Here is a 16,773-nt window from a genome sequence, read left to right as displayed (position 1 = left end):
AACACACTGACATCACAGAAGTTCGGATTATATAGCTCCATTGCTAAGAGCGATTCTCGCCTTTCTCCGTGCCCTGTAGTTGAGGACTCTGGTTCGCAACATTACAGCTATTGAAGAAGCTGCACCAATGACAAGAGACCAAATAGTGAATTTCCAAAACGCCCTCTCCTCTAAATAGGCTACCCTGTCACAGCTGAAAATAAAAAATATTGTGTGATAATAGTGTGCAATTTTTTGTGTGCAAAATATGGAATATGCAAATAATTACCTTCTAGTAACTGTTTCTCCATTTGCACATTTCAGTATCTCCTTAAAACTAGTATGAATGCAAACACCTATACTCTTACTTTTGATTTCAAAATCTGAAAAGAAAAATTATATGATGTGGTTACCACCAAGCGCCATGTATGTGTGAACTAATTGTTTATAATTATAAATAAATAAATATCATGGGACACTTGACATCAATTGACCTAGTCCCAACTAAGCAAAGCTTGTACTATGGATATGGATACTAGGCAATAGATAAACATACTTATATAGAAAAATACATACTTTAATTCATATTAAACATCCATGACAACCCGAGAACAAACATTTGTATTATCCAAATATCATACAAATATCTGCCCCCTGCTCGTAATTGAACCCGGGACTTCAAGCTTCATAGTCAGGTTCTCAAACCACTTGGCCATCCGGTTGTCAAATTGAACAACAACTAGTAAGTTTCAGTATTTATCACAGGACAGTTTAAAGCCATCTACCTATTTCCAATTTTACTTTCTTTTAATTATTTTATGAAATTTCTCTAATTTCAGTGTGCCATGGTCCCAATTAACAAAATATAGGTGTATGTGCACATAGTAAAAGTATCTGCACAGTAATATTATATTCTAAATAAAACCAGTATGTAAAGGTGCCTGGACATTAAATAGGTACACAAAAATTACCTGAGCAAGGGTGGCATTCACTTATTATCGAATACTTTTGGTGCATCCAACATGTCGAGTTGTTTTCAGTTGCAGGGAATGTTTTATTCTTCATCTTATGACCAGAGAGTGAATCAGCCAAATGTGATTCCAGAATCAGTACTACAATTGTCAATCTGAAAATAAATATTAGGTAAAATGTGATTTATAATCTTATATCGTGAATCATATAAATTGTAGTTACAAATTTTGCACAGGCAGCATCCCTATTGCACCAGCTTTTCTGTAACTTACATTCCAAGGCAAACAGTGCCTAAAAGCATACATTTTTTTGAACATGTCTCAATCATTTTTGTTTCGTTTTATTAGTTTATCAACAAAAGAACTGTTTTCAAGTGAGTATAATGACTGAGTAATTCTTAGCTTGTTTTAATCATTATTTTTCGAGAAAAACGATAGAAAACCAAGGTTTATTTTTTTACTTTGCTGTCAGACTGTCACTGTCACTCACTCAAGTCTCAACCAATCAGCAGTAGGGCTACTCCGAAACTCGAAACTCGAAGTTCGTGTCGTGCGGTCCCTCTCGCTCTCGTATTAAATAGTATAAGTGTCAGAGGGACCGCACGACACGAACTTCGAGTTTCGAGTTTCGGAGTAGCCCTGCTGGGCTACTACGAAACTCGAAGTTCGTGTCGTGCGGTCCCTCTCGCTCTCGTATTAAATAGTGCAAGTGTCAGAGGGACCGCACGACAGCCCAGCTGATGGTTAAGTTTGTCTTAGTCTTAATTTAAAACGATCAAAATGTGTACGTCTTGTAGTGAAGCAAATTAGTAATTACCACAGATTACAAATCTCTTTTATCTGTGATGGTCGACTGTCTGTCTGTGCCCCGCCATTTTTGTTAAAAACGAAACGTAAACGGAAAAAGAAAGCGGTAGAATAGATTTTTTTTCATTATTCTGTTGATGTGCGGTGAACAGCTCTCGTTCTATTCGGAGTTATGTGAGTTGGAACTTGGAACAGACCTTGTGGTTTTTAATCAGTGTGGGCTTAAATAATTACTCAATTATGGCTTTGCCAAACGAATCGGTAAGGTCTTTTCGTCTTTACGTGACCCATGTGGACGAGGATGGTCATTTTTTGAAAATAAGCGGACAGCTTGATCAACCCTCTTCGTTGATGGTGGAGTCCCTGTTCGATGCGGCGCGTGAAAACCTGGAAAAGGGCGTTGGATCTGTGACTACATCAGCCATCCAACAAGGTATGATTTGTGCCGCCAAATACAAAGATGGGACTTACTACAGAGCGAAAATAATTAACACGTCGAACCTGTCTACCGGCTTTGTGGGAGTACACTTCATAGACTATGGTAACAAAGACTTAATTTCTCTCAGTGCTATAAGATGTCTCGACAAATACGACCCAATGTTTCTGCAATTACCGGGTCAGGCAACCGACTACTACTTGGCGCGCATCATGCATCCCTCTGGCCGCTGGGACAACCAGCTGTTGTTCAAACTGCAGAGCTTGCTGTGTTACGCAGAGTATCCTGTAACAGTTGAAGGTCAATCTACCAATCCCATCATCTCAATACAATTCAAGGGAACGGATTTCTCTACACACCTTGTTTCAAACCGATTTGGTATAGCAGTAGCAGTAGCAAAACAAGAAGTATTGATGCTTGAAAGATTTCAGCAGCACTCTGGTATTGGTAATCAGCAGGGCATGTGGCAACAAATCTCGTTACCTGAATCTCCGTCATATGCAGAGCATGTACCATTTCTAGTAAATCAGAATTTCCCATCAAACCCTGCATCAGCAATGCGTTTACAACAACATACTACTGTGCCCTTCAACGGTGCTATGGTGCCTGCACCATCGGCTATTAGTCAGAGGTTAATAGTGAACAAGGCAATGAGGGGCCCTGTCAATCTTAGAGCTCCTATCAGACAACCACAAGTGGCGCCGAAATCTCCCCCCATTCTGCCTGGCACTGCGCCCCCAGCAACACCAGCTGCTGCTAGTAAGAATAGCTTATCTCCTAAAAAGTCTTCGACTTACAAAAGCCGATTGCTAGAAATAAATTCTCAACACAAAGTGTATGTGTCATTTGCGGAAGAAGGACCAGAACTCTTTGCTGTGCAGCTAACACAAGATGCGAAGAAGCTTCAGGATATGATGGACGAGATTAATAAGAGGCCCCACAGTAGCCTCGCTGAGCCTCCCATGATAGGAACAGTTTGCCTGGGCCGAATGTCAGGGGACAGAGTAATTTGTAGAGCAATAGTTATGAACCTATCTGGTTCCCAATGCAAATTGTTCTTTGTGGACTTTGGAGACACAGAAATGGTATCATACTATGATATCTTTGACATTCCAGAAGAGTTTGTAAAACCTAATGTTTTTGCCATGAGATTCTGCTTGTCTGGAGTGAAGAAACTGGAAAAGGGTCCGTATCTCAATGAGGCTTTTAAGCAGTTAGTGAATACTAAAGTCATGACACTCAGAGTGGTGGCTCCTGAAGGTCCACCTTTGATACAATATGGAGAGCTCTATTTAGATGGCAAGAATGTGCTGGAGTTATTGATGGCAAATATGAAGGACAAGCTTCAGTTCAAGTGGATGGAAATGCTTACCTTGGGTAGTAAGTTCTCAGTACTGGTGTCATACGTGGATAGCTGTCTGAAATTCTATATACAGCTGTCTGAACAAATAGATGCTCTGAATGATGTTATGGATGCCGTTAAGGCCCACTGTGAGAGTACTTCTTCTCCTGGAGAGTTGCCGCTGGGAGCTGCTTGCTGTGCAAGGTTCCCTGATGATGGCAACTGGTACAGAGCTAGGATCCGAGGCAACAAGGGTGAAAAAGTCATAGTTGCATATGTGGATTATGGCAATGAGCAGGAGGTAGAAGTGTCAGACCTCAGAACCATTACACCGGAACTGATACAACTGCCAGCCCAGGCTTTGAAGTGTGCTTTAAAGGTAGGTGTAATTTTAATTATCTTAAAAAATATTTGTGAAATAAAACTGTTTATTAAATTTTTAATAATTTTTAGGGCTTTGAAAGCAAACCAGCTGAAACAAAGACATCAAATCAACTTGAAATGTTAGCTCTAGAGAAGACTTTGACTGCTAACATTGTAGGCGTCTTGTCAAGTGACACTATGTTGGTGTCACTAGTTGATGAGACTGTCAGCCCACCTCTGGATGTAGCCAGGAAGATGAATCAGCTGTCACAACCAAGAAGCAATACTGAGGTAAGAATGCAGACTTTCTTTTTAAATGGTTCTTTGGTTCATTGTTCAGTAAGAGGATTAAGGGGCATCACTAAGTAAGTCATCAACATATTTCAGCACAATCATAAATTTGTACATTAATTAGCAGCATGTACAAATTTATTATTGTGGTAAAACTAATTATTATTATTGCTGTTCTGTTTAAAAATCCAAAAGAGACCCCACACTTACGCAGCGCTGACATTGTGCATTGTGCTTGTTTGCAAAAAACATTGCGCTGGCGCCGTGTTAACGGGCGTGTCTTAAAGAACGGTCAAAAATATTCAAAAGTACCTTTGCATGTGCAACCCTAAAAACAAAACAATAGCAAAAATCAAAATTTAATTCCATGTTTTTGGTGATGTGAACTTTGGTCTAGTTGCGTACTGTACTTACTGTACTGTATACAGAATGATAATCCTGACTAAAGAATTCAGGAATATAGTTCAGCAGACATGACATAAGCACAAACTGAATGAGTACAAAGAACCAATCAGTTAGAGGTATGCGTTTAATTTGCGCATTTTTAAACTTTTTTTTTTTTATTTGACTGGATGGCAAACGAGCAAGTGGGTCTCCTGATGGTAAGAGATCACCACCGCCCATAAACATGTGCAACGCCAGGGGTATTGCAGATGCGTTGCCAACCTAGAGGCTTAAGATGGAATACCTCAGGTGCCAGTAATTTCACCGGCTGTCTTACTCTCCACGCCGAAACACAACAGTGCACAGTGCAAGCACTGCTGCTTCACGGCAGGATAAGCGAGCAAGATGGTGGTAGCAATCCGGGCGGACCTTGCACAAGGTCCTACCACCTGCAAAACATCTCAAATTTTCAGTCATAACAAATTAAAATATTCAGATACCTATTACACTCTTAGAGATGTTTATCACGAGTGTACTTGAATTACATTTCAGAGCACTTCAAAGGTGTGCTATTGCTATTGTTATCTTAAATGCCTCCACAGAGAAAGTCTTGTTCAAAGGTTCATAAGTCATAAATAACACTAACGCTGTTTCACCATCTATTGATTAGTGTTAAGTGACGGTTAAATGTGATGCCGTCTCCGTCTATTCGAACAAAACAAATAGAGACGGCATCACACCTAACCGCCAGTTAACACTAATCAGTGGATGGTGAAACAGCCCCTAAATGAAGTGATTAACTGAATCATAATTAATATTCACTATTGTTTGGGTTACGCCACTGCAATAGCATTTGGCCAGTGTTGTTTTCCTCTTCCAAATATAATTGCCGATGTGCAATAGAGCGCGTGAATTATGTGCTTACTTTCCCTTTTTTTTATCAAGTAACTAGCTCGCTTGTATCCAAGCGTACATGAAACGTTTTGAATGAGAAAATAATATCTCGTATGTAATTACTTTCATTATAAGATAGCAATGTGATTACTGAAGAATGAAAAATGGCAATTGCGCAAAGCGTCTTGATTAGACGTCTTCTTTAGGTATAATTAACCGTCGTTTTAGAGTTCTGTTGTCAAAGTGGCAAAAACGGAATTCTATTTGGCCTTTTCTGTCTGTCATGTTGTGGCTTAGCTTAGAGACATTGTGCTAGAAAGCTATCGTTTGGCATGGGTTTAGTTAGATACATGATAATCAAGTCGACAAAGTGAAAAGTTTTTAATAAATTTTCTGGGATACCTTCCATAGACATAAAGTGGGGATGATCTTTTTGCCTATACCCCGCCTTACTCATCCCAAGGTAATAATCGTTTAAAGAATATAAGATTGATTTTTGGAGTCTTTTTGTATTATTTATTTCAACTCCAAATTTTGTTACTTTTACGGTCATCCCGTAAAACCGATATCGAAAATACAAACTGAATAGTGCTATAGCACGTGGCACGGAATGCCGAGGACCTGGGTTCGATTCCCAGCGCCGGTCTTATTTTTCTTGTTTTTTCTGTGCATCCATATTCCAGTTTGTATTTTCGATATGCGTTTTGAGAATGTTATGCGTTTGCAAACATACTCGTAGATGTAAAATTTAGGTTATCGCGTGCGTGTGCGATTGTCGATGCAGCGACCGAACTACGAATGGCAAGCAGTGCTAGTATAGTAAATACCTATTCTGGAAACGATTATAAAATTACTAATGTCTACTGGCGGCGTCGCTCACGTAAATTTTACCGAATTACCATGATAAACCTTCTGGTTAATTTCTATTTAATCGTGCATATTTTGGGTTTTAAAATCTTCCTCGTAAATATCGACACCAAAGTAGCCTAGATAAATTTTATTATTCCAGAGATCCAGCCATTGACATAGCTACCAAATCCATCCAATCGATTTAGCGTGAAAGTGTAACAAATACCCTTTGGACGCATAGTGCCAGAAACGCAAATTACCTCATACGCGGATGAACACACGTATTTTTAATATTATTAGAGGATAAGTGACCCTGATATGGCTTAAGTACGCTACAAATTTGCCAAGGCGACTGCATATGCCTTATCAAACTAATCCGAGTACAGTCGCCATCAGATATATCGGAGCGGCCAAGGTGCCCAAATATTTCTGAGCAAGACTTTGCAATAAATCATGCACTTTGCAAATACCATTTATATCATAACTACTATTTACAATGCCATGAACATCTAAGCACTTTGTTTTTCAATAATTTCTTTGCATACGTCCAGCCAAAAATATCTGATCACACAAAATATCAAACGTGTCGCAGTGCAGCAATAAGGGCGTTCACAAAGATCTGCACCAATTATACTACGTATTGACAATGACACAAGGCATATTTTCCTCAAATAGGCAGATCTTTGTGAAAGCACATTAGATACGTTTGACATTTTGTGCGATCAGATATTTTTGCTTGGACGTGTGCAAAGAAATTATTGAATAACAGCGTGCTTAGATATTTATGGAATGCGACGATATAAATGGTATTTACAGTGTGCAGAATTTATTGAAATTTATTTGGTGTTGCTCAGAAATATTTGGACACCTTGGCAGCTACGATATATCTGACGGCGACTGTACGTACCCAATGATGCTGACCTCATTGTTCAAAGAATTTCCTATTATCAAATTCATGTAGGCATCTCAGCACTAGCGCGTACAGTTAGTTAATTAACTTGCTTATCAACGTTTAATCAAAGGATTTGATGCCCTTTTGGCTTTCCATTCATAGCTTAGCTATACCGTAGATTTACGTAGTTACTACATAACAGATTCGACGCTATACTTTGTTTGGATAGGTATTTAACTAAATATAAACAAAACAACGTCAATTGGTGTCTTAAATATTGAAATTCCCCCATTAAACTATCCAAACATTTACATTTCTTGATTTCATTGTTTTTTTTTTTTAAAGGCGATGGTCGTTCGCCGAAGTAGTTTGACATAAGTTCAATTTCCAAACAAAGTGTAATTTCCGCTTTAGTTCTATCGGCTACAGAATAATCCATCACATACGCGGCAGATAAAATTAGAAGTGCTTGTCCGTAGTTTTATAATGATTGGATATGATTTCGATAATAATACGTTGTTGAAGATTTAGTACAACCGAAGCGGGCCGGAAAGGCGAGTTCGTGTTATTGTGTTGCTTGCTGTATTTAATAACGGCTTTGCTGGGTAGGTAGGTAAAATAAAATAACATAATGATATGTATGTACGTAATATTTTTATTAGTTATCCAATTCCAAACTATATAAATGCGAAAGTAACATAGGGAGCATTTAAGTATTAATTAAGTAACGTAATTTGGGAATGGGGGGAAAGGGGGGTCTTGTAAAACGTTTCGATGCGTTACAGGGGCGGGAGGGGTGTTTCAAAAAAACGTTACGTAATACCCTCATATTATAACCTAGAACCCAATACCCTGCGACTGTCGGTATGCCTACGCCTCGGGGTCCCGGTCTGCGCCCCACATCGGTGTCCCTGCGGAAACGACGTGGACCGGCTTGGGCATCACGGTCTTTTGCCAGAGAAGTGTGGGTCGTTTCTCAAGACATGCTACCCTTTATGATATTATCCGCCGGTCTCTTGCTACGGTCAATGTGCCGGCTATTTTAGAGCCGACAGGCATATCCAGAATTGACGGCAAGAGACCGGACGGGATGTCTGATTCCGTGGACTATGGGACGTGTGCTAGAGTGGGATGCAACTTGTGTTGACACACTGGCCCCGTCACATCTCCACCGAACATCAATAAGGGCAGCAGCAGCAACAGAAATGGCAGAAACTGCCAAAGCAGAAAAATACAGTGGTCTCGGTGCCGAATATAATTTTGTACCTTTCTTTCGGCGTCGAGACCCTCGGTCCGTGGGGCCCTGGCGCTCTGAGTCTCTTCAAAGATCTATCAAAGAGACTCAGAGATACCACAGGAGACCGAAGAGCGGGCAGTTTCCTCACTCAACGCATCAGTCTTGCGATCCAGCGGGAAAATGCTGCCAGCATCTTTGGTTACATCAGCCAAATGTGTCAATTTTTATACAAGTTCCTACCAAATGAATATGTCGCTAAAATCGAACTTTCAAGTTGACAGACACGTTTTTTGGCATTATTGTTTTGTGACATGCGAACGATTATCAACTTAAGGGCCTAATATCACATTTGGCTGATGGTACCATGCCGCAAGGTCCATTTTTAGATTTATTATTGTACCTAATATAGGTACCTTTCATAACGGTGTAATTAAAGTTGAATATTTTGCAAACATATTATAAATGCGAGTTTATAAGTCTGTTTGCTTGTTACCTTTTCACGTACACGGAGATACCTACTTAAAAATCTGTAATCAGGTGACCCTGGTTTGCTCCCGATCCTAAAAGAAAAATTGTATTCCCCAAAATTGTGTAGTTCCCGAATATAAAAATTCTTCTGAGACGATGTTGCGGGCAAAAGCTAGTTGACACATTACAAAGTCAAAAGAGGTTTTTACCTCTTTAAACTTTGACTACTTTTAACAAAAAAAATTAACATTACAAAGGGTATTAAATTATACCTGTCTCCTTTTGTTTTATTCATCCTGTTACCTGTAAGAAGGCACTAATGATTGTATGTAGGTACCTACCTTACGTCGTCTACATTGCTATATTGCACGCACCGCTAGGTGAAATACTTAGTGTGTAAAAATACGAGGTACCTGCACATATCTTATATAAGCAAACAAGTAAAAAAACTCACTAGTTCATGCGCGTCTATGTCCCGTTACATTCTTTAATAGGTACAATCACTAGCAATATGGCTCGTTATTTTTTTACTGCGTTGTGTATATTAATTCAATTGCACAGGTATGTATTACTAAGCTATTTTTAGGCTGCGTTTCCACCAGAGATGTGCGAGGATGTGTTGCGAGAAATATGTTTTTCATTAACCAATAGAAACGCTTCATTTACCTATGCTTGCTCCGCTCAGCTGTTTCCCCTGAGCTGTGCTGTGCAAGGTAGGGATGAGTTGTACTTGCTAAATCGCGTACCAGGGCTTAAAAGTACGTCCACCTTCTCATACCAGGTGCAGAAACCAGGTATCAAAATACTTTCAAAGTATTTTCTGTCCAACGCAACGAGTCGAATACTTGCTTTTTTACAAGTTTAAATTAAACCTTGTTGTTATACAGATAAGATTCAAAATATTCCAATCAAGACGTAAAATACTTTGAAAGTATTTTATTTCACGTATAAGCTCAATCTGAACCTTATGTCTATGAACATAAGATATAATTTTGCTTTGAAGGGACAGTATACTTTAATAGAAAAATACTTTCAAGTCTTGCAAGTATATCGGGTCGGTACCTGGTTGGTATACTTGCAAGGAAATACCTGGTATCAAAACCTGGTAACGTAAATACGCACCATTTCTAGTGCAAGGATAGGTAAATGAAGCGTTTCTATTGGTTCATTAAAACACATTCCTCGCAACACATCCTCGCACATCTCTGGTGGAAACACAGACTTAAGCGTTGAAAACGCGATATTGTCGCTGTACAAGTAGGTCCTTTCGCCTGAATAGTCAGGAATCTTCATAAAAACTATCTAGCTACAGAGTCGCAATTGATACAGTGTCATTAGTCTACATTCCATATAGTCCCAACACATCGTTTATGTTATGGTAAGCCAAAGAGTAAGACGTTTATGCAACGTGGTCTTTTTTTGCAATACAGTAGGTATATTTTGTACAGTCAGACCAGCAAATCGTGGCAGCAGCCATGGCGGCCAATAAAAAAAATGGAAGTCGATATTTTTCACCGATAAAAAATTATTTATCACATATAAATGTAACAGGGGCCTCACACATGCGCGCAAACATTCGTATATTGTGCCTTTGCACGCCTGTCACTCGAGCGCCGTAACGGGCAGAGGCGATGTAAGCTTAGGATTTACTGTCATTAGGTACAAATGGAAAGTCGTCCGCTCGAAATTTTAAAATACCTTTGATTTCTGTGTATAAACACTGCTGCTTCCTAATATATATATATATTAATGGTAATTTAAGCTTGTGATGTTTAATATGGGCCGAAAGAAATAATGACCATTTGTATTTCATTTTGCACCTAATTTAAATATAATAATACACAAAAGTACAAAACTCAACTCAAGCTTAGTTAATTCATTTATGAGCGAAATGTAGTTTAGGTCTTAGCAATGCACCCATAAAGCAGTTTATGATATTTCATTTTTATCGCAAAAGCCTAATTTACAAGAAATATAGATAAAGTAGACATTACACAAGATACTCAACTCAGCTTAATTCATGTTTTATGAGACAAAATCTAAAATAAATAATAATCATATTTTTTTGAACGTACAACGATTATTGACAAAATTAACTTGTAGAATAAACTAATTATTATTTTTCAGGATCAAATTAATTTAAACTGTATTTTTTGGTCAAAATTTCAAGTCGATGATTTTCCATTTGGTACTTAATGACTAAGTCCAGCTTAGGTCATCGCCATCGGACTTATATTCAATAGCTACTCCATCGTAACAGATCAAACCGGCACCGGCCAGCAAAGCAGCCGCGGAGCCCTACAGCTCGCCCGAAGGCAGCGTGCCCGATGACAGCCGCCGCAAAGGCTTCAAACGGGAGAAGAGCTTCAAGGAGGAGTGGCGCCCGCCGCGCGAGGGCAACGACGAATTCGGGCAGAGAGGCGGCAGCTTCCGAAACAGGTCAGTATAAACGCAGTTCAGTCTTTCCTATCATAATTATTTAGGTTATGGTCTATAAATATTTAGGTTAGGATGTATACAGTATGTTCATTTCTTCTAACACAATCCATTTTTTTTCTTGGGTTATTTTTTTTCGATTTAGATTCGGATGTAGTTCATAATGGCTTTTCATCGTAAACTATTATCGGAAAGCTTCGTATTTATCGTGCTGTCTCATTTAGCTTCAGTACCCATCGTACAGTCATCTGCATTAATATCTGCCACAGCGGAGCTTGCAAAAATATCTGACACGTCCTACCGTCCCGAGAAATAGAGTCTTATCAGATATTTGTGCACGCTGTGTTGTATCTGATTTTGGTGCTTGTAACTGCGCAGTATCAGTGGCCCACTGATACAAATATTACACTAGCTGTAGCCTGCAACTTCGTCTGACTCTCGTGGGAAATTTGCACTTTCCAAGGGTAAAAAGCAAACTTTAAAATCGAGTCAATAGTTTTTCAAATTAAAGCCTCTATTTAAGTTTACCTCTTTTTATATTAATAGATAAGTACACACATTTAAATTACGCATTATTTATTTATATCCTAGTTAATCTACGTATATCTTGATGTGGTCAAACTGACATCTCACTGATAGTAAAGCATTATCTTTATTTAAGCCTAGTTGACATAGATTTTAACACCAACATTGGACGGGATAAGATTGACAAGATCACAGATAAAACCAACAGAGACATACTCCAGTTGGTAATGATATTAGTCGCTATACTCTCTTTATACTCGGCCCATAAAAGTTAATTGGAATATTTACAATAAACCGGCACTTTTTCTGTATTGTTGCTTTTTTTCGTCAAACTGGACGCTCGCGTGACTCAGTGATTTTGACCTTGGTCTCGGTTCTTTGAACCTGAGTTTGAGTGGCGGGTGTATTGTAATCTTCTACCTAGTCCATCTCGAGTAGTGGCTATAGTGCACAGTAGTTTAGTGTTCTTAATATAATGGCCAAGAATTTGTATTACAGAGAGAATAGGGAGCCTTTTGACCGGTCGGGGCCTGCCCGGCACAGTGAGAAGTTCGGAGGAAGACCTGATAAAGGAGAAAGGTTAGTTTACTCAGTCTAGTCTAGACTCCAATAAACACACTCATTTATATTTTTATTGTTTGTTTAATTTTCTTATTTCGATTCCCCATTTCGGCCCAAGGGGATCGAAGTATTATTGCATAACGTTGGTTGAGGCACATAAGGTAAAAGGTTGGGAATCCCTGGTTTCGAGGGATTTGTTACTTTCGTTTTGTTTGTTGCATTTAGGGCCTGTTTCACCACGTGTCGACTAACTTTAAGTGACGGATATCAGTGATGCCGTCTCTGTTTGTTTTGTCCGAATAAACAAACACGGCATTACTTTTATCTGACACTTAAAGTTAGTCGACAAGTGGTGAAACCGGCCCTTAATGTTAGCGTTATTGTTATAAATAAAATAACCTAATGGAAGTATGCGCTGTTAGTTGCGTGAAGCATTTGCCCCGTTAGTATTTGAATTCACTAGTTGTATATGTTCTATACAGTCTTTTCAGGAATAGCTACTTACATTTGATTGTTTTCTAGTATTAATTAAGAAATGTTAGAATCGCGATAAGTATAGTTACTTCACAAATTCTTTCTAAGCTTATAAAATGTGATTTCAGTCGTTCTAACAAGTATTTGTTTGTTTATACTCTTTATTGTACAAAGAGGAAATACAAAAAGGTTACAAAAAAGTGTTAAGTACAAAGGCGGACTTATCCCTGAAGGGATCTCTGCCACTTTGAGTGTTTGTTGAGTGTTTTTCTATAATAGATTCAACCATGACAGACTTTACAAAAGGTATAAATTGCTGACGATCTGGCTAGATAAATATTAAGCTCATGTTCAACTTACTATTATTTATTTCGTCGTAATTTGCATTTGCTAGCAAAAAAAAGCAGTTTTTTAAATCATGATTAAGAAACCGTATCTATTTATCTATTTATGTGACGTAATTTATAGATGACTCCTTCTAACTAAATGATTCCCCGTTTGTTAACAGACGGGGCGGTAAGCCATGGGAGAGCAACGCGGCGCCGGCGCCCGCCGACGAATGGGAGGACGCGCCCGCGCAGCCCCCGCGGCAGAACTTCCGCGACAATCGCGACAACAGGTACGTTGCTGAACTAGCTGTAGTACAACTAAGGACTTTGAGCCGCCTGTCCGGTTTCGGGCATAGTCTGCAAGTTTTTTTTATTGTTCGAATAACATGTGTTTGGTGAAAAGTTGAAGAGCAATCAAGAGTTTTCTAAACCAGATAGGTATAAAAAAATATATGAAGTTAGCTAGTATCTGTATGTGTATGTTCGTTGAAAAGGAAACATAATTATGTATGTAGTTATGTACATGTGTAATATATGTATTGTTAATATAATTAGCGCCAGCCAGTACTTGATCTCGGTAGTAAGCAGCGAAGCGAAATAACAGTTGACAGTGTATAAATATATCGGCAGAAGAAAACCTAGGCCCGACCAGCAGGACAAGGCTGGCCAAAGACCGGCCTGGAAACACAAAGACTCGAGCGGAGTCGGGAAAAGACTAAAGCAAGCGGCGGAGGCAGCGTCCGCGGACACTCAGAAGGTCCATACAAAGGGTTCGGCCGTTCAGGACCGACTCAAACGGTACCGTGGTGTCTAACGCATCACACGCCTATAAACCAGTTTTTGTCTCGCTTGCCGATCCCAATTAATGCTCACGTGTTTCTCATCCATCATTTCACAGAAATAACTTGGCATCCCATATATCGATAATGAATTATTAAACACTGTAAGCATTAATACGATTTATCACGTTCTCGTTTTCTCGCCCTGTTTGCTTGATCATGCTTGGTCGCGTCCTCCATTTATACCGGACGTTTTTTTATCGTATCGTTGATGTATCAATGTTTTGCGCGCAAACATTTTCTGTTTTACACTATTTCAGCACAACCTTGGTGTTTTTAGGTTGCACTCCATCGATACCTTGATTTTGTTTCTTTCACATGTTGTAGCAGCTTGGTGTGGTGTGTAATTTTGTTTATGTGCACAAAATATTTATTTGTTTTGTTTCAAAGCCATAGAGAATAGATAATAATTGATTAATGCCAAACTAATTGTAGTAATTTTGAATAAACACCGCTGAAGTAACAAAATAACAATAATTAATACTTTTTACTCTCAATTTGAACTCGCACTACACTTCAATTCGAACTTAGAACATTCACGACAAAATCTTAAATCTTACTTAACTTTTGCAGTGACAATAAGTTCAATAAACAAGACGAATGGGAGGAAAAGAAAACGGACGAATGGGGCAGCGGCAGCGCCCGGGAGAACCGCCCCGATCGGTTCGAGCGTCGCGACAACCGCGACAACAGAGACAACAGGGAACGCGGCGATCGACGTGACAATTGGGCCGACAAGAAAGACTGGAACCAGAAGCGAGACTTTAGGGACAACAGAAACGATAGAGACAACAGGGGCGAGCGCGGAGAACGCACGCGGAGCAATTTCACGCCGCGAGACCGCGCCGATAGGGCAGAACGCTCCTTCGGCTCCGACTGCGACAAACGCTCAGAGCGGAGTTACGGTTCCGGCAAGGACCGCGCCGGCCGCGCGCCCCCATACAAACCCCGCAGCAAGTTCACGCAGGTCCAATACAAGGAGCTCTCCGACCCCGTCCCCCTCGAGACCCCCTTCGCCGACCCCACAGTCGAGTCTGGCGCGCAGCACGAAGTATCTGTCACCTGGATAATCTCCCCGCAGAACTTCTTCACCCAGATCATGTCCTTGCAGCCCAAATTCTTGGAGATGATGCACAAAATACCGGAGCTCTACAAGGGCGTGAAATCGTTCACCGGCACCGTGCCCGTGGGAGCGTCCGTGCTCGCCCGGTTTCCGGACGACGGCGTGCTCTACCGAGCGACGGTCGTCGCCGTCCAACCGTTCTCCAAATTCATCGTTCAGTACGTGGATTTCGGCAACAAGCAGCTCGTGGACGCTAAAGACATATGGCAGTTAGACAGTCAGTTGATGGAGCTTCCTAAGATGGCGATTCACTGCTCGCTGGTCGGCGTGGCCCCGAAAGATGGGGAGTGGAAGGCGAACCCTGAGATAGATCTGTGTTTCAACGCGCCTCGCTACCAGTGCGTGTTCCAGGATTGCGTGGAGGGACTGTACCAGGTGTCTCTGTGGAACAACGGCGCGAGTGTCATGGACATGCTCGCCGAGAAACAACTGGTGGTTCTCTCTGAACAGCAATCGTCTGTTACTCTGAAAGGTGAGATCATCAACTGCTATTTTATTCGATTATCAAGCGTTTGTAGAATAAGGGTTTCCCCACAACTATCGACCTGGAATCGCGCTAGCGGATTAAGAAAAGCTTTATGTCTACGCAATAAGAGCCAAAAAGAGGTATTTTTGCTCGATCGATAGATGTAGGGAGACCCTTGAGTTTGCCTTGAATAGAGATAAAAAAAAACATTTTTTTTTTTCTAGACGAAGCCGTAGACCTGACGATTATCGTCGGTCAGCAGATTCCCTGCAGAGTCACGCACGTCGAATCGTTCGAGAAATTCTACGTTCAGTTGGACCTGGAAAAAGCCACTCTTGTGGAGAACGCTATTGCTAACTTTGACGTCAGTTTAGTAAGTATTTTATTTACTCACCTCTATTTATTTACATTTACAACTAACCATTTATATGAAAGTTGCTTTATAAAGTGTATTTAACTTTACAATTTGTAATTGAATCTTCATCATCATTATCAGCTTAGCCTATTTACGTCCTACTGCTGAGTAAAGGCCTCCTCTCAGAAAGAGGCTTGGGCCATAGTTAGTTCCCACGCGAGCTCAGTGCGGATTGGGAACTTCACACACTCTATTGAATTCATCGAATGTGTCTGCTGGTTTCCTCACGATATTTTCCTTCACCGTAAAACTCGTAGTAAATTTCGTACGTGAATTTCAAAAAACTCAGTGATGCAAACCCGGGTTTGATCCCACGGTCCTCTGGCTGAGAGGCCATATGTCACCACTAGGCCACCACCACCACGGCTCTTATAGAATGCAATATCTATTTTTGTTTAGCTGACACCACTGTCGCAAGACAATCTGACGGACGGCGTCCACTGCACCGTGAAGCACGAGGGTAAAATCTACCGCGCCATACTGAACGATACGTCGGACCCCAGCAAGGTCTGCGCGGTGCTGCCTGACTACGGCAACACGATCACTACCACACTGGACAATGTAAGTTTTTTTTTTAATAAAATCATGCGATCAACCCTAATTGCTAAAACTAGATGTCATGTCAGTGGCAGTCTGGCAGCAGTGTGTAGTGGTAGTGAAGTTTATAGCTACAAATAAGTCTGCTTTAAAAA

The 16,773-nt window shown here is 40.3% G+C and overlaps 2 protein-coding genes across 3 annotated transcripts in view; one reads left to right on the top strand and one right to left on the bottom strand.

Moving 5' to 3' along the window:
* Positions 1-6: 6 nt before the first annotated feature.
* On the bottom strand, positions 7-1,460 carry LOC141429999 (protein JTB-like). The gene is made up of 4 exons (XM_074090528.1): positions 1,224-1,460; positions 951-1,105; positions 269-362; positions 7-193 (listed from the first exon to the last, which is right to left on the bottom strand). Exons 1-4 carry the CDS (start codon positions 1,277-1,279, stop codon positions 28-30), a joined length of 471 nt encoding a protein of 156 aa, XP_073946629.1. The 5' UTR covers positions 1,280-1,460; the 3' UTR covers positions 7-27.
* A 325-nt stretch (positions 1,461-1,785) lies between these two features.
* The window catches only part of tud (tudor domain containing protein), a 20,269-nt gene continuing 5,281 nt past the window's right edge, over positions 1,786-16,773 (top strand). The window contains exons 1-9 of one of the 2 annotated variants that reach the window (XM_074090782.1): positions 1,786-3,914; positions 3,989-4,189; positions 11,174-11,352; positions 12,373-12,453; positions 13,418-13,528; positions 13,869-14,036; positions 14,651-15,672; positions 15,891-16,039; positions 16,481-16,642. In XM_074090782.1, the coding sequence (XP_073946883.1) occupies positions 1,998-3,914; positions 3,989-4,189; positions 11,174-11,352; positions 12,373-12,453; positions 13,418-13,528; positions 13,869-14,036; positions 14,651-15,672; positions 15,891-16,039; positions 16,481-16,642 (3,990 nt within the window). In that variant the 5' untranslated portion in view covers positions 1,786-1,997. The remainder of the gene's footprint in view (positions 3,915-3,988; positions 4,190-11,173; positions 11,353-12,372; positions 12,454-13,417; positions 13,529-13,868; positions 14,037-14,650; positions 15,673-15,890; positions 16,040-16,480; positions 16,643-16,773) is intronic. The other variant, XM_074090783.1, reaches the window with a different exon arrangement.

The sequence above is a fragment of the Choristoneura fumiferana genome, chromosome 8, assembly GCF_025370935.1.
Source record: "Choristoneura fumiferana chromosome 8, NRCan_CFum_1, whole genome shotgun sequence".
Lineage (NCBI taxonomy): Eukaryota > Metazoa > Arthropoda > Insecta > Lepidoptera > Tortricidae > Choristoneura > Choristoneura fumiferana.
The sequence above is the reverse complement of the archived record's forward strand: the minus strand, read 5'-3'. Positions and strand labels throughout refer to the sequence as shown.

Bases quoted from the DNA above. Each gene is read 5' to 3' on its own strand.
- LOC141429999 (XM_074090528.1), bottom strand. From the start codon at position 1,279: ATGATTGAGACATGTTCAAAAAAATGTATGCTTTTAGGCACTGTTTGC. The intron at 1,106-1,223 runs GTAAGTTACAGA...ATTTATTTTCAG, and splicing joins GGCACTGTTTGCCTTGGAAT to ATTGACAATTGTAGTACTGA. The intron at 194-268 runs GTAATTATTTGC...TTTTATTTTCAG, and splicing joins GGAGAAACAGTTACTAGAAG to CTGTGACAGGGTAGCCTATT.